The sequence below is a fragment of the Lytechinus variegatus genome, chromosome 7, assembly GCF_018143015.1.
Source record: "Lytechinus variegatus isolate NC3 chromosome 7, Lvar_3.0, whole genome shotgun sequence".
Classification (NCBI taxonomy): Eukaryota; Metazoa; Echinodermata; class Echinoidea; order Temnopleuroida; family Toxopneustidae; genus Lytechinus; species Lytechinus variegatus.
In genome coordinates, this window is record NC_054746.1 from 20635454 (window position 1) to 20659018 (window position 23565).

General features: G+C 37.0%; 1 protein-coding gene across 50 annotated transcripts in view; it reads left to right on the forward strand.

Moving 5' to 3' along the window:
- The first annotated feature begins 348 nt into the window (after nucleotides 1–348).
- LOC121418701 (neuroblast differentiation-associated protein AHNAK-like) overlaps nucleotides 349–23565 on the forward strand; it is a 61564-nt gene continuing 38347 nt past the window's right edge. For 41 of the 50 annotated variants that reach the window (XM_041612715.1, XM_041612719.1, XM_041612720.1 and 38 more), the window contains exons 1-2: nucleotides 8243–8430; nucleotides 17701–18227. In XM_041612715.1, the coding sequence (XP_041468649.1) occupies nucleotides 17912–18227 (316 nt within the window). In that variant the 5' untranslated portion in view covers nucleotides 8243–8430; nucleotides 17701–17911. Of the gene's footprint in view, nucleotides 505–8241; nucleotides 8431–17098; nucleotides 17278–17700; nucleotides 18228–18444; nucleotides 18696–23565 lie in introns of those variants that run through there. The other 9 variants (XM_041612761.1, XM_041612762.1, XM_041612765.1 and 6 more) reach the window with 5 other exon arrangements.

Sequence of the window (23565 nt, forward strand, 5' to 3'; positions counted from 1 at the left end):
TTCTTTCCAAAGCTATGATCCTGCTTCCCTCCAGGGTTTGAGAAAAGTCACGTGGATCGCGTCCCGCGGAGAGAAGGCGTTATTATTGTCGCATATCAACACAACCGTGACCGTTCTCCACGCTCAAAGGAAAACCATGAGGGTGATAAAAAAAATATACCATTGTGACGATGCACTGATTTTGATAGATCATTATGGTGTAGCAAGATATTGAATAGATCAGGATACAATTAGACCTTTTTTCTGTGTTTGGTCGACATGACTGGGAGAGCAAGCACAAAGCCATATCATGATTGATATAAAGCGTGTAAAACGTGATCGGAGATGCCCTTGCACTTGAGGAGATGAAGTGAAGGTGTGTATTCAGTGCGCATTGGCTGTCACGAAGCCATAACTATTGACGCTCATGTATTTGCGTGAGGAACGTGAAATGGTAATTGTCTCTGATTGGAGTCTGGTTTGAGGAAACCCCTTTTCTGTGAATTTATTTGCATCAAGTAGTGGGTAAGTTGCGTAATTGCACACTGTAGGTAATATTTTCATCTCAATTGACTTGTTGGTATTGACCTTGATGCTTTTGCTCCTCGTACTGTAATATATCTGCCTATTTCATTAACTTTAAGACTCATTAATGTACTAGAAGTGAGTGCTCCTGCCAATAATACTGCATACAACCATGGACTTCGTAATAGGTCCATGATACAACACAATATCTTGAAAGCTGATTTTATTTTCCAAACGTGATTTCCTGAATGTATCTAGTTTATATGAAATCCTGATAGATTAATGGTAAGAAGTTTATAAGAATGTGGCGGTAAGAAGGGGGGGGGGGGGTATGACCAGGTGAACCCAATTACAAATCAAGGCATCATCGAATTGCATTCCAATGAAAATTGGTTATTCAAATAAAATATTAAATCTGTGAGTATAAAGAGCTTAGAATATAGAATCTGTATGTACACAGATGTCACCTTCAAAATGTACCAGAAAATAAGCGTATTGCAAAACAAAGGCAATTTTGTTTTGACGTGTATTAATGAGCATCAATTTACGTCACTGGATTATATGCCTACGCTGAGTCATGAGTATGATTACCTTGTCTCCAAAAAAGTGTACATTATTTCCCAAGCATGCACGCCACATCAGTTGGTTACCATGGTAATGGAATGGTTTTCCTTTTCTTACCATCTGGATGATGGATGCGATTTTCAGCCGTTCCTTGGACAAATCCAAATAAACATATACTTGGCAGTCCTGAAATTAATCGTGGTTGCTCTTTTTCTTTCCAGATGACGTTTGGCAGGATAAGTGAGGATGATTTTTTTTTCAACTTAAACGGTTTTATCGTGATGACTTTGACTGAAAATTCACACGAAGTGTGTTACATTGCTAATTATGCTGAGATGTGATGTGGTAATCAGGAGCTTGGCAAACAATTCCTACTACCATGACTGTGTAATAGAACATTAATATAACCCTGTTTGGTGATACCTGCCTTCTGCTCATTTGCAATAACAAAAAAGAAAGGGGAAAAATGATTCTACAGCTGTGTTCACTTACTACTGGAATATCCTTTGAATAAAATCATTAATATTTTTATAGATATTGTTATTAAAATGAATAACAATATTTTCTCCATCCAGATTGATTTTCATGAGTATTGAATGTTTTACGAAGCTAGAGTTAATAGACTGCTAAGACCAAAATCATGACATTGAATATATGAAGCAATTGTTTTTTAAGGAATTTATTTTAGTATATATATGTATATATTACATTTCGTAGATTTAAAGTATGTATGTATCATTTTGATACTTCAGTTTGCAAACGATATCACATGTAGCCTACATCTCGAGGATATAGGCTCTGCAACCTATATCTTCGAAATAGGCTGCAGAGCCCTTTGAAGATCACAGCAGATGATGGTGATGAAAAGCATATTATTAGATTTGGCTGGGTCTTCTGAGCACTGATATTATGAGTTTTAGATGTGGTTAGAAATCTGCCATTTGAAATGAAGATCTGGATAAAGACAACCTTGTCTGAAAATCAAGGTTTCGTTAAACATTTAGTTTGAACTTTTTTTAAAACAAATCTATATTCTGTTTACTTAAAAGGATCATGCAGTCTCTAAAGAGGAAAACATCGCAGATCAAGTAGATACAGTGATTCACCATTTCAAAGCAAACAAAAAACTGCCATGTTGAGGCTCAAAGTATTATGTAAATAATATCTTGAAAATAAAAAGGATGAAGGAAACCATGCCCCACGCGCTGTGTTGCCAGTCTGAGGTACGAGGATTTACGCATGTTACCACAATGCAACCGCGAAGGCTTTTTACAGATTTGTGTCTTTCAAACATCCATTTTGCAAGGACAGACGAATGTTGTGATTATCAAATTAGATTAAGAATACGTGTCTAAAGTAACATTCGAATTAATTTAGCTCGAATGATAAACATAATACATGGTCGAGAGGGAATCGAAAATAAAAATGCATTGTAAGTATTCCATAAGCAAAACAGACAGAAAGCAATGAGGCGAGATAATGAAACTGTGCTTTGCTTTATACGCTTTTGCCACATCAGTGCCACAGTAATAAGAGCAATGATGTGGAAATGGTGTGTGCTCAGTGTCCACACTTTTGGCGTTTCCCGTGCATTTTTGGCCACACCAGCTGGCATCCATTCTATGTCCTTTTCAATGCCACACTATGTCACTGTTGTGAAAGCTGACGTATCTGTACATTGAATCCCTGCTGACACAGTGTGGATAAATTGACAGCCACCATTTCCAAGCTATTACTCATCATTTTGTACATTAATGCGGACTGTTCCCAACTTCTTTCCTCTTGTTTTTATTGTTTTGTTTGCTGGCATTTAATTGATGAGCAATGATGTATTTTCTTTTAATACTTTCAGAAATGATAATCAGTGGTCCGTTACACAAAGCTTAGCAATGATCGTAGAACATTTTTTACGATTGATTGCATTAATTTTAATGTACAATCAGTTATGAAAATCAAGCGTACGATTAATTCCTAATCTTTGTGTTACGGGACCTAGATCATCCTTATAAAACAAACCGTGTACGCTTAATTGTAGTCATTTTTTTTATATTTAAGAACCTCAAAAACCAACTATAAAACATGGCGGCTGTGTGTTAACTGACAAATTAACCACCATCACGTTGTATACCTGATGATCAGACTTGTTGGCAGAGTGTGGGTATCTGGTGTTGAAAACAATTTATTTCACTGTTATAGGTGAGCCGTTTTAATTAGACACGGTCCTTCCCATGTTGTATGGTGATCGCTGATACGCGCCGTTGGACGAATTATAACACCGAATTTGCCTGGAGTAGCAGGTCGTTTCTTTTTACAGTGAAGTACGTGTCTTTTCAATGAAACACACTGACATACCGCAGTTCAACATTGTGACGTTATTCAGCGTACCGCTATGGCGCCTTCATTAGTGCCTATTCATCAAATAGTCGCACAAAATTGGCTAATGTTGTTATTATATAATTTGGTGTGCATGGATTGTTTTGTCTAGTATATAAGAACGAATTCAAATGAATATAAGACAAAAAATTACGTAGTCGAGTAGGTTTGCTTCTTCCTCGTGGAAAATGCAGTATCATGATTTAGTGAAGTTCCTTTTTATTGAATTTAAAACTTTGCAGTTAGATTGTATTTCATGTAAAATGATAGAAAATATTAAGTTAGTAAGAGTCCTCGTTTGCGGTATTTCATTAAATAGCTAAACTGCTAGCCCCGTTTTGAAGTTTGATCTAATCGTCCTAATCAAGCCTTACAAAAATGCGATGTTTCTGAGCTACAGTGATTTTTCAGGGGAAAAATGTACATACAATTTACTCACATGAAATCTAAGGATCCATTTTAGTTCGCTTGGTGAAATTATTGTGAAATTTATCACGCTATTCATATCATGTGACTCTTTACGATTTGCTTTCTAGGTTAACAGATTCCGTTGCAATTCCATTCGGAGCATGGTTCTTATTTTTACACTGTTAAATTCAGTTCTAGGGTTTGTCACGGGGGGAGAGATAATTTTTCACACGAGGACGTGAAATTTCAACATCTTCTTACATCTTATCCAAATGAGTAATGAGAGTTTGAAATATGGCTAACATTGTTATAAGGGGAGGGTGGTTCAAAATCATTTTATCAAAGTTTAATCAAGTTCTCTCAGTCATTGGAGAATGATAAAGAGCCAAAATGGTGCAATTTCGTTAAAAAAATAAATATGAAATTACGTAAGAAGAAATTTGGCGGAAGGATGGTAAACACATGAACACTTCTCTAGCGTCTAGAAAGTAGCAGATATACATATTCATAATATTTGAATTAAGTATCAATGCCATCAAATTAAGAATTACAGAATGGACACTTTGCTGACTTTGTACGACTAATCATTTAACCTGCGTGTATAAGTGTGAATTTAATCAAATAAAGTTCGAAGTTTCTTTGACCACAGAGTGATGAATTATACACGCCAGTGTTATATCAAAATTTTGAATATGACTGAATAGTAAAATGATCAAAAACAACATTGTGCTTTGATAACATTACCTTTCAATCTTTCCTAGTAGAATATATACCCACTGTTAAACTTCCCTTGGTTGTATGAAAAAGATGGAAACTTCGTATAACAAATGTGTTTTGTAATGGTGAATGGATGGACGTCAATATGATTATAGAAACAATGAGCTCCAATTTTCAGAGTGAAGGGTTGTGTTCATTCTGTCACGAGCATCAATCTACGCATTGACATGTTTATGCTTGTAAACATTCCTCTCAGATTCATAGCATCCAAGTCTATTCTCATCACTTAATGGTCTTATACGCCATATAAATTGGATTTGTATGCATCGACCTAATTAACTTAGGAAGGTAAACCCTTATTCATTTTGCTCGTATTCTAATTCGATTCGTCTCCCCTTTACCGACCAAACATCTTAATGTGATGTGCACACATGCTAATGTATATATTACAAGGTTCCAACACTTAAATGATAGAAAAAACATGGAATATATTTAATAGGATGGGTCTAACATCATATACCAGATAGGTCCTCCTATCAAATATATTGAATTTGAAAAGCAGACCGTGAAGGAGTGTCACAGGGACTTATGTAAGTAATACTGGCATTAGACGAGATTCTAAGCCAACCACACACTGTGGTAAACGTGATGTATACTGTGGCTTACAATGGATTTGATGGAGTTCGTATAAATGTTGAGACAGTGACAGGAATATACTCATCAGAATTATTCTCAGTTTCCATGTCATTTGATATTCTCGCACTCACAAATATCGTGGAACATCCGGTTACGTGAGTCTCGAACCACTTTAAAGGTGTGTTACAAAATAAAGTGTATTGGTTAGCAATTTTGTAACACTTGTTTGATAATGTCTATGATAGTATGAATTTTGTTTAACTGTTAATGCGTGGAAAGGGGATCAATAATAATTTTATTAAGGATGGTGATATATTGCCATTAATTTGGCCCCAAGATAATAATGAAATAATTAAAGAACACAAAAAAATCACAGGTAGATTAGAAATAGAGAGAAAGGGGGTGGGCGAGACTGGAATAAAGAGATGTGGAGGATGGAGACAGAGCGATCAAATTTTATTAGAACAGACAGATCTAATTTCAAATGATTCTTAGAATATTCATAAAAGGAAGATAGCAAAATAACATGCAGACAGATTATTTTTTCTTCAATCGGCTTAGCTCCATTTAAGTTATTGAGTGAAAGTTATTTCAGTGTTTTGTAACCCATTGCCTATTGTGACCCATTCTTGCATAAGACCATTTTCGCCGAATTTTCACGATCCTCTTCTTTAACCATTCTGAATATGTCATTTATCTTTAATTTTACGGTCTAGGGAGTGATGATTTTATAGATCTATATCAAAAAAGTTTGTATATGCCACCGAAATATAACCCTGCTTTGGAACTTAGGCTAAATTTGTTTCGTCGCATGGAAATTCTGTATCAATTTACATCACACTGATAGGATCTGTGGAGACTTAGGTATGATGGGAGTGACATAATTCTGAATTTTGTCTTGAAAGAGAGAGAGATATATAAATATTCTTAAAATATTAAAATAGATTCCCTGCATAACTGTATTGTTTTGATTTAGAAATAATTCGCGATCAAATATAAAGTATACACAGATCTATTCATATCATAAGAGCCGCAAAGAGAAACTAACTTAACTTAATAAACTGAATTAACTTAATAAGATTATTATTCGGAAAATATGTTGGCAATACACTTCCGGAAATCTATCGTAGAAATTATTTCGCAATATCCGATATCAATCCCTTGTGATTTGTCCCCAAATCGGTCAAATATTTTATCATGACTTTCAACAATAGGCAGAATACTAGTGGGTTTTTTTTATACAAGGTGAATAAATCGTTCGCATATTTCTGTTCTGGTTATGGTTTTACACAATCAACATGTCAAACATTCGTGATTACTAAAAATGTTTGTTCTATGTCATGAATTCCAGAGGTAATTAAGAAAACCCCGCAAATAATAAGTGCAGATCAAGCACGAATTTCTAATTCATGTTTTTTTTTTCATTCTGAGAAAATATTATTAATGAAGTAGGTAGTAAAGCAGTAGGTATACTTGATTGAAGTAATCCCAACTTATAATTTAAGAGTATCTGTGGCCATTTTTTCATTTCTTTCAAATTGTGCAATGAAATAAAAACACTAAGAGAAAACGTCAAAAATATTTTTCAATAAAATTAGAAGGAAAAAAATGGAAGTAAGAAGTATTTTTATTATTCTTCTTATTATGAAAGTTATTATTATTATCATCACTGTTTTATTGTAATTAATTCATAATTATCGTTTTTACTATTATAATTATTACACCAACCACCCTTCCACATATCAAAGTGATTAATAGAGTGTAATTCTAGCCAACCTACCGCTCTGTGATCAATGGAATAAAACAAAAGCTTATAGAATGAATACGACATCAACAAGTTTGAAAAAGAGGAACACAATTTGTACGAAGTTTAAAAAGGGTAAGGTTTCGAATATTAAGTTTGGCTGGAAATGTTATCAGGTGTTTATTCTTCACTACTGCTGATGGCAGGAAGAGATCATAATGCGCATTTTATTGGTTGGATATTGTTTGCATATAACGTACTTATAAAGTATAAGTAAATATTGATCGTGTGATTTAACTCTCATGAAATTGACTCATACGGTTATCGTGGTGAATACCGTGTACTTAAAAATCATTGTACTTACTTTTCTCCGATTCGTTTTCAGGAAGAGCCGGTTCTATAAAGTTATTTCATTTTCATTTAAATGTGAAAACGTTATGTAAAAAATGTTGCCCAATTTTTTTTTTCTAGTATCCTACTTTCTTAACTTGTTTGACTCTACGTTTCTGACATAAGTCTCGACAATTATATATATTCCAGAGGAGCACTGTACTATATAGATCTGGTTGTAGTTTGAACGTGATCGAATAATCATGATAATAGAAGACTGCCAAAGAATTTCATCATTTTTTTATTGTTGTAATTACCACACCTGTTGGAACTTCTTTTGAATCGAATCGAATACTTTGGCATGGTAGTTTGGGTTTTCAAAAAAGAATATGGTCAGGTTACGTATAGAATCGAAAGGTGAGGGACCAAAGATAAACTAACTTACGCCAAATTTAATCCAAATTAGACCAAAAGATGCAAAACTACGTTAAGATTTCAATCATTCAGTGACTTCTATCTTTTTGTTTGTAAACACGCAAAGTCAACTCTGTCATGTGGTTTTTAAATTGGAAGAAAAAGTTGACAAAGTGAAGATATGTTTGGAATGTGGATTTTTAGAGTAAAATATACCTTTTCTATGACTTTAAGTACATGACAGTATAATGCTAGAGAATGGGGATTAACTTTGTGGTATGGAAGACTTTCATCCCCGACAAATGGATAATAGGGAGGTTTGGAGCATCGGAACGGGGGCAGTTTAATCATTTGTCTAGGTGTAGAGTCAAAAGAGGAAAAAAATACTCAAAAGTTCTCAGCCTTTTCAACCCGAAGCGTGGAGCGTGAAGATGAATAAAAAACACTGGGACTTCAGCGAGTTTGAGAGCTGGATCTAAATAACTATGGATATGCCTCGGCGGATCGGAATAAAGCCAAGAGTCCTGTCACTTTTGTATTGTTGCGTTGGCATTCGCCTAAATTTCTCCACGGCGATCCACACGCAAAAGTGAGAAAGTTCTAGTTTACGAGCTTGCTTTCGATCTGGTTGTCATCGAACCCGTGGTCGTGTCAGCGATTGAAAGATTTATTCCGTAACGTTATCCAGTTCGTATTGGTGATCGAATGATACCTTTTCCGGAAAATTGTGACGTCTTTTGGTGAGTGTCTAGTCTAGACTTTTCCGTGCAAGTTAACTGTCGAAGGGGTTATTTGCGGAAGAGATTGTGAAACTCTTGTATGTGCAAAGATGTATACATTCATGTTGTTACACGTCGTGTGTGTATGTGTGTGTGTGTGTATATTTCGACAATGGTTCAGGTGTTGTTTTTTGTGTTTTTTTTTTCAAATGTGCGTTTCAGATATTTCAAGAACGCTTACTCGTAGTGAAAATTTATTTCCCTTTTTGAAAAAAAAATATTTCAGAGGACCATTTTCCTTTATTTATACCAAGTATTTTACCATTGTGATTTGTGTAATTTTACGTATCAAAATGTTGACAATGAAGATATTTTTTGCGGCTCATCCGAATGATTTCGAAATAATTGTGTGTGTGTGTCCCTTTTTAATACAGTTCTTATTAATTGTTAAGGAACATTGAAGTGTAAGGGGGTGTGGTTTGGATGATGTAATGACAGAAAAGCTATAAAGAAATTATCAAAGCATAAAACCAAAACTGAAACTGAAAACCAAAACCGTTTGAGTTTACGACTCCTGCAACAGTTCGCTGTGGATTAAGAACATAGTCAAATATCACTTACCAAAAAGGATTTACAATGTTTTCAGATCTTCAGCAGATCTGGCCTTTACATACTTATCGAAATTAATAATGAGTCGTATTAGATTGCATTTAACGTGGATTTTACATGATAAAAAGGACAGCAAGTGAAGGAGAGGGAGGGGGTATCAGTATTAGGGCAGGACTAGGTAGAGAGGAAAAGATGTAGGAAAATAACGCACCCACACACCCGCACACAAAGTAGAAGAGGGGCAGTAAAAGAGGGTGGCAAGTTCATTGAAAATATTCATCTATCTAATTGGTGTGTAGACATAAGAAAATGGATGTTAGTTACAAGAGGAATACAGCTGAGAAATTAATAAGAATTCTTAATAGAGCCCGAAATCACAGATTTTTTCCCTATAAATTTAGAAAACAACAGAGACTAAATGATGACAAAATTATGGCTGATATCTGACATTTCTGAAAATCTACTGGGGTGGGAGGGTCAAGAATATGCTAATAACTCGATGCAGGAATGATGATGAACTCTCACCCCAACATGAGATTGAAAATTAACACTTTCAGCAATAGGATAGTACATTATTTCATATTTTGTTACATTGGGGCAAAATCTTTATTTTGGATCAAGTTTGTATCAGCACAAAGGTTTCCACAACACAATAGACTAGAAGCGAAAAACCACTTGTTTTGGCTGAGTAGTTTTGTACAGGAAGTTTAATAGGATAAGCTTTTGTCAAATAATTAGAAAAAGTGGAAACACGTATAGTAAAAGAAATATATATCAATGCGTAATTGTATCATAGGAAGATTAATTTCTGAAGTTGTGTGTGTGTGTGTGTGTGTGTGTGTGCGTGTATGGTGTACTATAACCGCGTTTAATAAAGGTTCAGAATATCATCAGTATTCTGGTTTTTCAATTTGGATAAACTCGCGCAAGAACTTCAGCAGTATATTTATTTCAAATGTAAGCTACTAAAATTAAATTTTCTTTTGGGGACAATGTTTTCCTTTTCGGTGCAATATCACTTTAAAATGCACCAAGAACCTCGTTAGATCTATACTCGAATGTCAGATTTTAAATAATCATTTCCTCATGAGAATATATCAAAATTATGAGAAGCAATGAGGCATGGACGGTGACTAATCATTGTTAGCTATTTTAAATTGACTCGTGCGTAATAGATTAATACCTCCACCCCACTCTTCAATGCACGTAACCATGGCTTTTGTTCAAAATATTAATTGTATTTGCAATACGGATTCCAGACGAATTCGAAGCTATTCAACCAAAACAATATCACGTTGAAACTTTTTTCCCTTTTGTTACACCAAGTGATTTAATCTTGGATTCAATTTGTAAAATGCTGAACTCTGTGATTTCTAATGGAAATCATTTACTTTATAAAACATCATGAACATAAATGATGTTGATATTTGGCTAAGTGTGCATGTGTTGCTCTTTTAAGAACCATACATATAATTGCTATGTAATTCTCTAGCATCATTATCTTGGAGTACTTCATTTGTTCATTAACATGATTAATACCTTTCCTCCTTCATTTCCCACCCCTTCGCCATGTCTCTGTCTGTTTCTATCTATTTCTGTCTCTTTCCGTCAATGTCCCTCACTCTTCTATTCCTTCCTCCATATTTCTTACACTCAATTATTTCGATCACACCTCTTCCATGCATGTTTCTCAACATAAAAAAGAGCATGTTTTGCTTCCACACTCAGTTTTTCAACTATACCAGTCCATTTTGAAAGCTTTCCGTCATTCTATTTTTTAAAGAATACGGGATTTTGTAATGACTGAAGCGTGATTATAATTATGCGCAATGGAACATTATAATTTTTTTATCCTGAGCATTATGTCAATAAACTGATTGTATTACTTGCCTCTTCAATAACTCATGTACTTCCATTATAATTGAGGGTTTGGAAAAGGAAAAACACAGTGAGTAAATAAGGGAGTGGAGTTAGACCTACTGTGAAATCGTGTATTCACTATTCTGGGCTTGTAGTGAAATAGGTTGACTAGAGTTCTTATAAAACAAAGTTTGTAAGAAAAAAAATCATTTAAAATGTTAGGTAAATCCTAATTATGACCTTTGTTGAAGGTAAACTCCAGTTGAGAAGATGAGTTCCCGGTTAATACAGTAAAATAGACACTTAGCATTGTTGCGTTTCATGAAATTACGAGGATATGAGGTTAAAAGTCCCGCAATGTTCTTTGTCTTCCTCCAACTTCAAGAAACCTTCTCCATTTTGTCTTCTATCACGTCTATCATCAACTTTGAATAGTATTCAAATGAAACAATGATTGATGACGAAACAATTCTTTTTCATGGGTGAATATCATTCTTATATTACCCTTCATATTCATTTTATCATTTGGCCTTGTTTTGTCTGACTTTCTACGATTTGCTGTCTCGTTACGCTGTGTCATAAAAACACACTTCGTGCACTTCTGCTTGTACACATATGGCGTGTAATCGGCTCACGGTAATGACTGTAGCATGTGTCACGTGATCACGAAGCTGCAAGGTCACAATCATAGCATCTCTGAAAAAATGTGAGCAAAAATATGGCTGAATCGGGAGCATCAGATGTATTTGCATTTGATAGAAATTTAGAAATATAAAGGAATTCTGTGTCTTTGTCTCGAGTCTTGACGAAAGAAAATCGCTATCAAATCGAAGGACTGTGTCCGATAATACGCTGTCGGGAGAGAAGATTTCGTCGAATGGCGAAGGTCGTCTTTTGATGAGAAGCTCCAGAGGAGATTTAAGTCCATTCATGAGCTTCTCTAAAAATGTTATTTGCTTGCTTACATAAGTGTTGTCTCTTGTAATGGGATGCAATGCGTATGATTTGAGGCAGTGTGTCCCAGATTGGCGAACAGCTATTGAAAGTAAATGGGAGTGATGGGTACAATTATTACTAATACTTAACATATCTTATATTTACAGTTAGCAAATATTGCTAAAGAACATAACTTTCCTATTATAATTTCTAGTTGAATATTATCTATTGAATTATTATCAAATATCTGAGGATGTGAAGATGCTTAAACGGTTTTCGAAAGGTGGTTTATTTCGTAATGTAAATGATCTTCTTTTTTTACTGTCTTAAATGTGATACAACGCTATATATCCTAATTTATCTTAATTTCAAATATGATCCCATACTGTTTTTTAAATATACTCATAGAGCGAAAAGTGTGTATTCTATTTCAATGTTGTTGCATTACAGGGAGGTCGTTAGCTATTAAGAGTGTTTATAGTTTCATTTAAGCTCATATCTATTTTAATTCTATTTAGGATGATTTTATGGTGATTAATCAAGGAAAGTCAGCCATATGCGTGTCCGTAATAATGCTTGTCACTATGCATTGGTTAAACGGTATTGTAAACGTCATCTCGCAATGAGACCTAGAAATAGTAGGATGAAATCTGACATCATTGGAGGTACATAGAATCTAAATATTTACATTTGTGTGTTTGTCAGGATTGGGGAGATCGATTCCATGTTTAGGATTTAAAGTAAAAACAAAGCTTCTGCAAAGTTTGTATCATATATCCAAGGACAAAATGAGATTGGGTAATGACAAAAACATTGTACTACCAGTTGTTGCAATACAAAAAGTTTTCACTTTGATATCAAGAGGAATACGTATTTCTTTTTCGATTTCATGGAACTACGATGCCCCTATGATCATTTCCATTCTCATTCATATGTGAGGTGTGTATGACTATCACAATGTACAACTCGCCACTCTCTCTTCCCACTTTACACAGTATTGTAATGGTTAAGAAGGGTACATGAATGTTGGTTGGGTAAAACATGGACGCTGTCAATTCCATACAATGGTTAGCACGTGATAAGTTACCCACACACATTTTTATATTTTACCCAACAAACATGCATGTTTCTTTTAACCAACTGTTTTGTACATATTGCACATCTTGCTTTTTGGACAAAGCAGTGCTTCCACCAAGTTTATTGCTATCAGTGTCTCAATACCCACAAAAAGTTTATCACAATACAATGCATTAAGTTTACAAGTTTAATAATGAGAATGGGCAACTTTGTCTTTGAGAGTTGGGAGACATGTTTTGATATTTGAAGCAATGTTGTGTCTCAGTATATTCTGGGTGAAACTGAAAGGTTTTCTTTAGCAGTTGTTTTCCCCACGCCATGGTCTATAATATCTCCTACTGTTTCATATTAGATTTTCCGTTCCTTTCTTTTTGTTTCAGGAGGGAGGGGAGGAGGGGTGGTGGTGGACGTCGAGAAAGAAAACATGAGAAAAACCAGCTCATGTAGTGAGCTTGGGGAACAGATTCGTCACCCTGACATTGTTTCCGTGACCTCGAATACAACTTTCACTTCCAGACCTTTGTAGGTAGCATTCCTTTTAAATAAAATGCCACGCCTATCTCTAGAATATATCCCATAGTTCATAATTTTGCAATGATTGTCAAAAGAAATATCGATTCCAAAAGATTCATTTAAAAATAAAGGCAAATGCTAAATTTCGAGGTTTATGTCAAAAGGAAAAAAAAAACCTAGAAAGAAATGGAGTCATGTTCCCTATTATACGTCTTATAAACAAATGATTTCTTTTGATTGTCTGAGGGGTTTGAGAGAAGGGCATGATCACATTATCTAAATGTGTTGTATAGGCATGTTGGGTGTTTTTTTTAACGAAAATAAGGATAGGCTATTAAAAGCACAAGGGGTAAGATTCTGTCTTCATCGAGAAGTGTTGTTCTTTTAATCGATATGCAACTCAATAACTAGGTATAAGATAGTGGTGAGATGAGTTTATTTAAAAGGAAAAAAAATGTGTAATCAGCTCGCCCACGCCAAAATTTTGAGGAAACAGTTTGGCAATAGCCTCATGGCAGGAAATGGTAGCAAAGTAAACTTACCTTCTAACCCCACGCTCCGAACCAAATCATATGAAATCAAATATTTGAGGATAGCAAAATGAAATAAATATGTGGCCGTAAAAAACCTTGTTTATATACCACAGCCTATTGACACATGGATTCAAGAGGACCACCAATGGAACATGGGTATGTTTATCTGGACAAACGGATAGTCATGATAGTTGTAGTTGGATAAATCTTGTAAACACCACATTGGAATGTCATTAGGTGTAGTTTTTTTTTTCAATTCTAAGATTATTCAAAAATATTAAAAGGAGCACAATTATTTTTCAAACCGCTTTTGTATTTTTTTTTACACACATACGGAAAAACATTCTCCTATTTACGAGCAAACATGAATGAAGAGTTGTTAAGATGGCAATTCTTTAGATCGCCGTTTTCAGTCGGTGAACGCTCGGCAAATCGGCACGTCTCTCCGATTAAGGTGGGCTTACTGACAAATCGGTCTCTTGTGACACGAGATACCTTCGAATTGATTTGGGTTTGAGGCAGTAAAGTGGGTGGATTCCCCATCTCCATGAGAACAAATAACATGAATGGATGTAGCTCCTCGTGAAGGTAATATGAAATACGGAAGAGAAATAAGCCTGAATATCTGACCGAGAGCTATTGCCGATATACCACTTTCCAATATATTGGGGAAAAGTGTTCGTATCATTGTATCTATGGGTCTCTCCACTGTCAGTCACTTTCTCATCTCTTTATATATATGTGTGTGTGTGTATTCCTGTCTATCTTTCTGCAGACGTCATTTTCATTACGAAGCTGGAGCTGTGTACCCTGCATCAGTGTCTAGTCTAATTTCTGTAGTTATTGCATAAACAATCATGATCAATATAAAACAGTAAATAACGAATTTTGTTAGCTTTATTGGTCGACGATATCTAAGATATAAGTCTCTTGATGGTAACTGACAATGATTACCGTAAAAAGGGAGGGGTGAAAGAGACTGACACACCAACACATTTATGATAATTTTACAAATTAACACCACATCACTATGAAATATCATCACACGTGTTTAAAACACATCTCCATCTCAATTTCAGCTCAGTGTCACGGCTCATTTCAACTTAAGATCTTTTGACAAACCAGTCCATGTTCGTGATCAAATAACGACATAATTCGAACAAAGCAAGATGACCTCTAACCCCGGAGTGTTTGCCCATGATTCTTGCTCCTCCATTTCTGTAGTCTCGACCATTACAATTTAATGGAGGTGCTTCGAGCAACTAACAAGAAGGCCATGTTCAACATGGTATAAGCTCCAGATTGGTGCAATTCACACGTGTAAATTTTCCGCTAGAGCTGTGTAATGCATGTTTCATTCATCTTAACATATTTCCATGCCCTTTCCTTCAAAATGTAAAAAAAAATCGAAAATGGGATAATTCATGAAAGTGTTGGTTCGATTATCAAATTTGTAGATTAGATTAGGTCAAATTACAAGAGATAACGGTCAACGCGGTGTTGCATCAGCCTATTAAACGAGCTGTAAATTTACGGAGTTGTTAGACGTTTGTAAATATTTATTCTGTATATCACAATGTTTACACGGTTTAGGGCCTGTTGGGGTCCATGTAAAATTTTGTTTTAACGATTGGAAATGATGTCACTTATGAACAACGAGACCAATCGAGATCGACAGCCATGTCATGTTGGTATATATATATATATAGAGAGAGAGAGAGAGAGAGAGAGAGAGAGGTGCATGAACAGTGTGGAAACTGTTTGATAACGTTCTTGGGTCGTGGTGCTGATGCCGATACTTTTGGAGATGCATGAATGGTGATGAGGAGAGGTGCGTACGTGATGGTGAAGAAAAGATGTGGAAATGCTGAAGGGACATTGTGTGGATGTTATGATGTGAAGATGTTGTACGGATGGTTATGAAGACAATGTGGGGATGATGAATGTGTAAGGGAATTAGGAGACCAGGGTCCCGTCTTACAAAGAGTTACGATTGATCCGATCAATGGCAACTATGGACGGCCAGCAACGTCAACATCTATTATACATGTTCGTTCAAAATATTTTCAAGCTATGATGTATATTCATGCATTCTTTGTTTTCTTGAAAATTCAAAAGACATTGTGCAAATTCCTGTAGAAAAAATATGACCTTGGTGGATTCCCATAGAGTTACGATTGATAGGATCAATCGTAACTCTTTGTAAGACGGGGCCCAGTACTAGTGCCATCAGTACATTTCATTTATGTTAAGAACTGCAAAACCAACTATCCACATGTTGAAAAATGGTATACCCAAACATCGGTATCTTTACTTCTCCCACCCCACCCAGTCTCCTCTTCCCTCTCCTCTCCATCCATCTCTCCCTGTTGCGATCCCACGCTGTACTCGGGTTCCACCCGTTACCATGGTGACGAATCGATGAATAGTAGTTCTCTGGAGCTAGGTCATTGCCGTGCGCTGTGCACACTGAAGGGTAGGCGATATGGCCAGATTTCTCTCTCCTCTTTTCATCACAAAACCATTTGACCTGGTAGTCCAGTCTGGTAAGAAAGCAATGTACGATGATTTAGAGTCGTATGGAGCCCCTATCCAAACTTTATAAAATTGCCATGGAAGGTTGAATATTTTTTTTTCGTAATCCCATGGACCTATCCAACATGTTGATGACATAGTCCTACAACGTAACATGACGGGCAAAAATATGAAATAGGTTTTTATTAACTGCACAGATTGATTATTTCTTTCATAAGTTCAAAAAGTCTTAAATACTTTTAAATTAATGTGCGTATTTATTGCTGTATTGGAAAGGCTTGAGAGTTCGTGGACAGTATTGTTCCTGTATTATTATAGCCTTACGTTCTCTGGTAATAATCGCGCTCAAGAGTGTTAATAGATTCTTGCACAAGGCTACAGTTTGCTTTCTTATGATGATTCTTTCATTATCATCATTCATTGTACCAATGGTGTCTCGTCTGGCATGGCCATTAAAAGACGTACAGTCTCATGTGTCCACAACTCCGAGGTGGGTTTTGTTCTATTAAGTAAACAAAGGCAAGTCATCGCAGCTTTTCTTGTCTCTCTTTAGTTTGCCTCTATTCTCTCACTCTTTCATTCGTGTTGGATGGTGTTTGATTTAGTGTCGGGCTTCAAGTTTAGTACATAAGGAAGTGCTGTGGGTATATAGCGTGTGCTTCATGTCTCTGCTCGGATAGGCTTCCACTGGATAATGTGTCAGGATGTTCCATGAGAATGTCGGTCAATTGAGGATGTTTTGCTCTTTTGATCGCTCTCGATGCTGATTTCGTTTTTTGATGGACGTCGAATCAAGTATTTAGTGGTGAGGATGTTGAGTAGTCTCGCCGATTGTTATTTTATAGCTTTTATTTGGTCATGTACATGATGATGGTGCAACATTTGGAATGCATCGATTAAATCTTGCGAATTATTTCATTTTGATTTGTGGTGGTATTTGAATATATAGTTCTGATTAATAGTTACAGTCATTTAGATACATTTTAATCTGATTTTTATTGCCCTCGCTATTGAATAGCGGTTGACTACAGCGAGGTCGCCCGCTCCGCACCAATCATTCTGCATTGAAAATACATTGTCAAAAGCCCCTTCGAAAAAAAGAGTTTGTACGAAGGGTATTGTCTGCGCATAAAAAGTCTATGGTTTGTGAATACAAGCAAAGCCTCTCCCCGCACACCCCCGCATTCAATCCTTATCTCGTTTTCTTCTCTGCATTGAAATCCTACAGGTCTTCAAGGGCTGTAAATACACAGCATCGTCCATCCACTCCTGATCGCACTCGAGCCCGTGGATCTTCATCAACCTAATCGAGACTTTACCCAGTGCTTGGACACTAAACTTGAACCAGCATCAACGTGTGACAAAACAACTGCTAACCAGACGAGTAACTCGACAAACTATACATGCTGTAATTAGTTTGGATCACTCGAGCGAGCAGCATGGGGAATAAAGCCTCGGCAAGTTTTTCGGTCGAGGCATCGGCGTCAGCCTCTGTGGATGCCGATGTGGCGGCGGGGGAGCCTGCTAAGAAGAAGAGAAAGCTAAGTTTCAACCGTGTTCTTCGGAACTCATTTCGTCGATCGGGCCGGGAACGACGAAGTAAGCGACGAGGAGGACGCGGAGCCGAAGCGGGCGCACATGTCAGTGTGGAAGCCGAGAAGCCCAACATCGACATGGATATCGACACATCAGCTGGTGCCGGGGCTGGAGTGGGCGTGGGCGTCGGACTGGGAGCAGGATTGAGCGCAGAAGGAGGTAAATAATATCCTATTTTCATCACCATTCCTTAGTATAATTTATCCGGGGATTACTGAGGTCCACCACAATGGCTTATAGGGTGTATAGATAAAGAAGAAGGGGGGGGGGGGTAAATTTAACCACTGAAGGTCCTATGCATGGTGAGTCTGGACTTAGACACAATCAAACTTTCAATTCACGTTGTGCTTCACAAGACTCGCTTCGCTTCACACAAGCAGAAAAAAAGAGTCGATTTGAAGAGAAATGAAAATGGGTGCTTTGTGTAATTAGTGCTGGGGCGGCCTATAGCTGAGCAGTTAAAAGGAATGTCGCGGTTTAGCGAGGATCATAATACCGAGGGATAAGCCCATCCCATCTTGTGCAATATGAGTGGGGGCTCGCAAAGCCACTTTTCCGATGATGCCAACATTTTGGAAACCATTATGCAGTGCTGCCGGGGATCTTTGACATCTTCCATTCGCTTAGGTACGTAAACAAATTTCACCAAACTATTTATTAGTTTAAAAGTTTGGTACAACTTTTTGCGCGCACACATTATCAGCGGAAGTTATGTTGTGAATACATTGTGGGCATATTAAGGCAAAATCATTATTTTATTTTTACTAAGTATTTTTAAAGAACTTTTGTGAATGCGGGATATACCAAACTGTGTAGCACGTGAGGAGCAAGGTGGGAGGGGGTATATCTTGGCGGATATAATCAAAGTTACCACTCTTGGACCATCACTGGAAAACTTTTATATATATGTCGTAGAAACTTAATGTCGATGGCTTCCAATCTCAAGTATCGTAAAGCACCACAATGGCGTCCATTTTTGGCCTTGGGTTGTGCATACACAGTGAAAAGCGATGTTGTTTTCTATTCCCCCACTCTATTATACTTTTTGGCAATACTCAAAAGACTTCATCTATTCTTTGCGGTTTGTGAAGAATAGTTGCCTTTCATACCCACTGAGCACGCAGGACACTTCCATTCGTGGGGTGTATGTATGTACCCAACAATTGCAACAGGAATGGGTTCGCCATGTTTGTTCAAAAATTTGCAGATATTTTGATCATCCGATATACTCTATTATCAGATGAAATCTTGGGTTATGTTAAGTAAATGTTTACTCAAAAAAAACACCGACTTCCGAAGGCGGAGTTGGAAGGATTCCGACAGCAATACTTTCGAACTCCCTTCATTATGAATGGTACGGTCCATTGACACGCCCTGCCTGCTACTACTTGTTGAATGTTTGCTTGTGTAGTATGAATGCACAGCGTGATCGAAGGGGTTATGGATTAGGTCGGCCTCGCTCCACGCGGTCCAAAAGAGAATGAAATTTTATTTTTCACTAAAGCTAACTTATGTTTTCCTATACGTAGAAAAAAACCCCGAAAATTTAAAAGATTCACCAAAGTACGGCCTCGGCATGAATCCATTTAGTTTCTCTCCAAGTATCTTGAAGTTACGTGTCTGGGTTGGCATAAGATGCATTATAACGCACCCAGGGGGCGTGGAGGGTCTCCAGTCAAGTTGCTCTAAACTTTGGCTGAAGTAAGATGATGAAGTCAAAGGCAAAACAAGTCAAGAGCTCGGTCGGGATTCGTGAAAAAGAAAACTTCCGATCAAGTAACTTTCCCATGGAACATGTTTTTTTTATCTGAATGAAACGTTCAGAAGTTAAACCAAAATGCCTGCTTATCCCATCCGCAGGGCATGATCAATCGTGTTCTGCGCTTGGGTGGTACACGTCGCTTTTCATTCCGTTATTGTCCATCGATAATCATAGAGCATGAACATTAATTTTATTGAAATAATGATTTATAGTATTCTAAATGTAAACCCCCTCTATTATGAATGATGAATGAATGATCATTTATTCACCAACAGCGTTATTATGGCCACATTTTGCACACCGAAAGTGCATTCACGTTCAATCTGCTAATTATTTTGTTTTACAACATTGAAATTATAGGCAGGAGTACATGCCTACGTAATAGTGTTTTGTACTTCCACCATTCTCAATCTGTCAGTATTTGGTTCACTGGCTTATTTCACTCTAGCGCGATATGAACCGAGATGAAATTATTACTGATCACGATGATTCCTAAAATTGGATGATTGTAGGCCCATAGGTTCTGTATTTTATAAAGGCCTACTTTCATTAAATTTACCAAATTACCTCCATTCGGTGTAAATTTCAAAAAAAAAATATGAGGGCGACATAACCAAATATGCATGGCAATGTGTGGTGTAGTACGTTGGAGCCAACTGACCAACCTATTGGAAAAGGAGTCGCCCATACTGATCATATATCATCAACCATACACCGTCTTGCCCCAACTTTTAAAAGTCAAGGTGGCCAATTATTGTTTTATACGGAAGAAAAAAATGGTCGCTGAAACGGCAGATTCCCAGGCCCCGATTCTAACATGACATAGTATGTAAATAATCGCCACCCTGAAGGCACTGCTTGGAACAAGTTAACAAACACTTTTGTTTTCTCAAAGTGTTCATCAATTTTCAAAACTTGGGACTTTGCAATATGAATATATATAAAATCCTTGTTTCGTTCACCACTGTACTTCAAAATTTTACTTCTTCGGAAGTAGTCTTCAGGCGCAAATAGCAATGTGCAAGCTGTATAAAGTTCGTTGATCACATATCACCACCAAATAGTTGAAAGGCTCAGAGGATTGGGTATATAAGACCTCACAGAAATGATACGAATTTTCTGACTGAACATTATTTTTCGGAGAGTGTTGGTCAAGTGATTACTTCTATACAGACAGTGTTTCCATGGTGATTTCCTACCCAAAAGACACTTGAAAAGTTATTTCTCACCTTTAACTGGAATATCTATTTCTGTAACGTCTGGTAACAAGTTTCAATTCGGGAGGAATTCTGAGGTCGGAGTTTGGGGTCAGACAGATGAGTTAGGAGACATCCTTCGACACTTCATCTTGCCGTCCTTCTTGGGCTGGCTCTGTGACCTATGACCTCAGATTTGTTCAGATGTAGGAGGGTGGGAAACAACAACTCCCTGGTTTTATTTTGGAGCGCCCCTCTCCATGCATGCTAGAGTTAGAAAGTTTATTTTGGTCTGCCAGTGCGCTTTAGGGATGAATAAAACTCTTCTCTTGATATCATTTGATCTTCCACTAGTATTGTCAGGTATAATCTAATTCCAATTTGACAATGATGTAAGAATTTCGTGTAAAATTGATGAAATTGAAGGTTATCCAACTTGCTCAAAAATTGCGAGTGAACAAACTATTTCATTAAACTAGGACCGATCAAAAGCAGGCTCTAATTGCATTTTCCCTCGCAATATTCATAACCAAAATAAGCATAGACATCAATATCCAAGTGTGAAATTTAGTATAAATTTTATCTCTGTATGTCCCCTTTGTCGATAGCATTACTGCTAGGTCATTGAGATTTCTTTCTTAATGAAAACCAGGTAATTTGATGTAAAGAAAAACATTACCACCCCTTCCTTCCACCTACCTTGGCCTGCCTGGCGATCAGTCTCAAATTGGCATCTTCACACACACTTGACCCAAGGCAAGAACATTTAGCTCCAGAATCTTGTTTTCCTATACGACCTTGCATGACCGTGTCACTGGAAACAATAGTGGGTCAAAACTGGCTTGCTTGGTGGTTTCCGAATTCCTCTGGAAAAGAGAGGGAAAGAGGTGGGATAAAAAGGGGAGAGAAAATAGAATTGCCGGAGGCGATAAGTTCAATTTGAGAGCGTGCTAACTACACCATTTTGAGGACAAGTTACACGCGAGTGACAGCAATCTCCCTCCCTACTCTAGTACGACCTGTCAGACACGTCGTAAATCTTTATTTGTATTGTCCTTTTCTTGTATGATAGATTTCTATTCACACGTTATCTTTATGAAATAATTACATCACAAATGAGAATTAAACAGTGGTGAGAACTGATGTCTACAGAGTATTATGAAAATTCTAATTGTTAGAACAGGAGCTTAACAGAGATTTTTAAGGTTTTTCCTGATTTTTAATTTCCGAGAATTCGTCCATAAATTATTTCCCGAGTTTCCAATGGAATTACTGAATGAAGAGGATAACCTAATGTTGTGAACTATAGATGTGTACAGTAGGCCTCTAGTCTAATAACCTTACCTCCACGGGTGAACATTCCCTGTTTGCCTCCCGAAGGTTCTACAACGATCTACCTTGCGGGGATGGTCCATTTCGCCATGCCATGTATCCCAATACTTATGTTCTGGCTTGCCAGCTGTCCTTATTTGACCTTTGTACTCGAGACAATCGCCCACCGAAGGATTATCACCCAGCAGCTCGCCAAGCCCCTTGCTCTCCCTCTCATTCCCCTCTCTATCTCCTGATTACGAGGTATCCATTTCATCAGCCGACCTTGGATGCCTCTGGGTGTTGCGTTCGCGGTAACCATTACGTAATAGAGGATGTCCCCACATGACCTCTCCAGACACTGATGGTGTCCTCAAGTGACCCAATGGTGTCACGCGCGTAAAACATTCCCCCATAGACTTGTGTGTTAAAATGGTACTTTTGAAAAATTCATAAAAAATAAATGTGAAATTAGAGGGTGGAATGTTTACTACCATTGGATAGGGTATATATCTGAAATTCCATATCTGATCAGGAAAGGGTACCGTAGCCAGCTCATTTCAAAAATAAATCGCCATTTATGATGATAACTATGAATGCAGCAAATTCATCAACTGAAACAGTAAAATTGCCCTAATTAGTCTGCCAGTCAAAAAATAGTTCCAAGTCACTTATTTATCTTCCCAATTTGGGCGACGGAAGTTCAGTAGTTACCATTTCTAGAATCAGTGTTAGATTTTGAATCATATTCATACATTTTTGTCAATCAGCAACATCAAATTGAAAAAAATTCGAATGGGTTGGATCGAACGAATATTTTTAGCCCTCCTGATGTAATTAGGCTCATGGCACCCAATAGAGTGGAGACGATGCCCTTTTAACGTGTTAGCTATTCTAAGCTTCTTGAAATTAGTGACCCTTTGACGATTTTTAGGTAGGTTGACCTTGTTTCATGGGATTGTTATATAGAGGATAACGATAGTTTCTCGTTGACTTTGAAAAAAATCTTCTTCGAGGTATCCTTGAAGAGTAGAGAACTACTACTATTACCACCACCGCCACTACTACTACTACTACTACTACTACTACTACTATACTACTACTACTACTACTACTACTACTACTACTACTACTAATACTACTATTACTATTACTACTATTATCAGGGGCTATACGCCGACACCATGGTATTTTGGTAGATGAGGCAACGACTTAATGGTGACTTTAT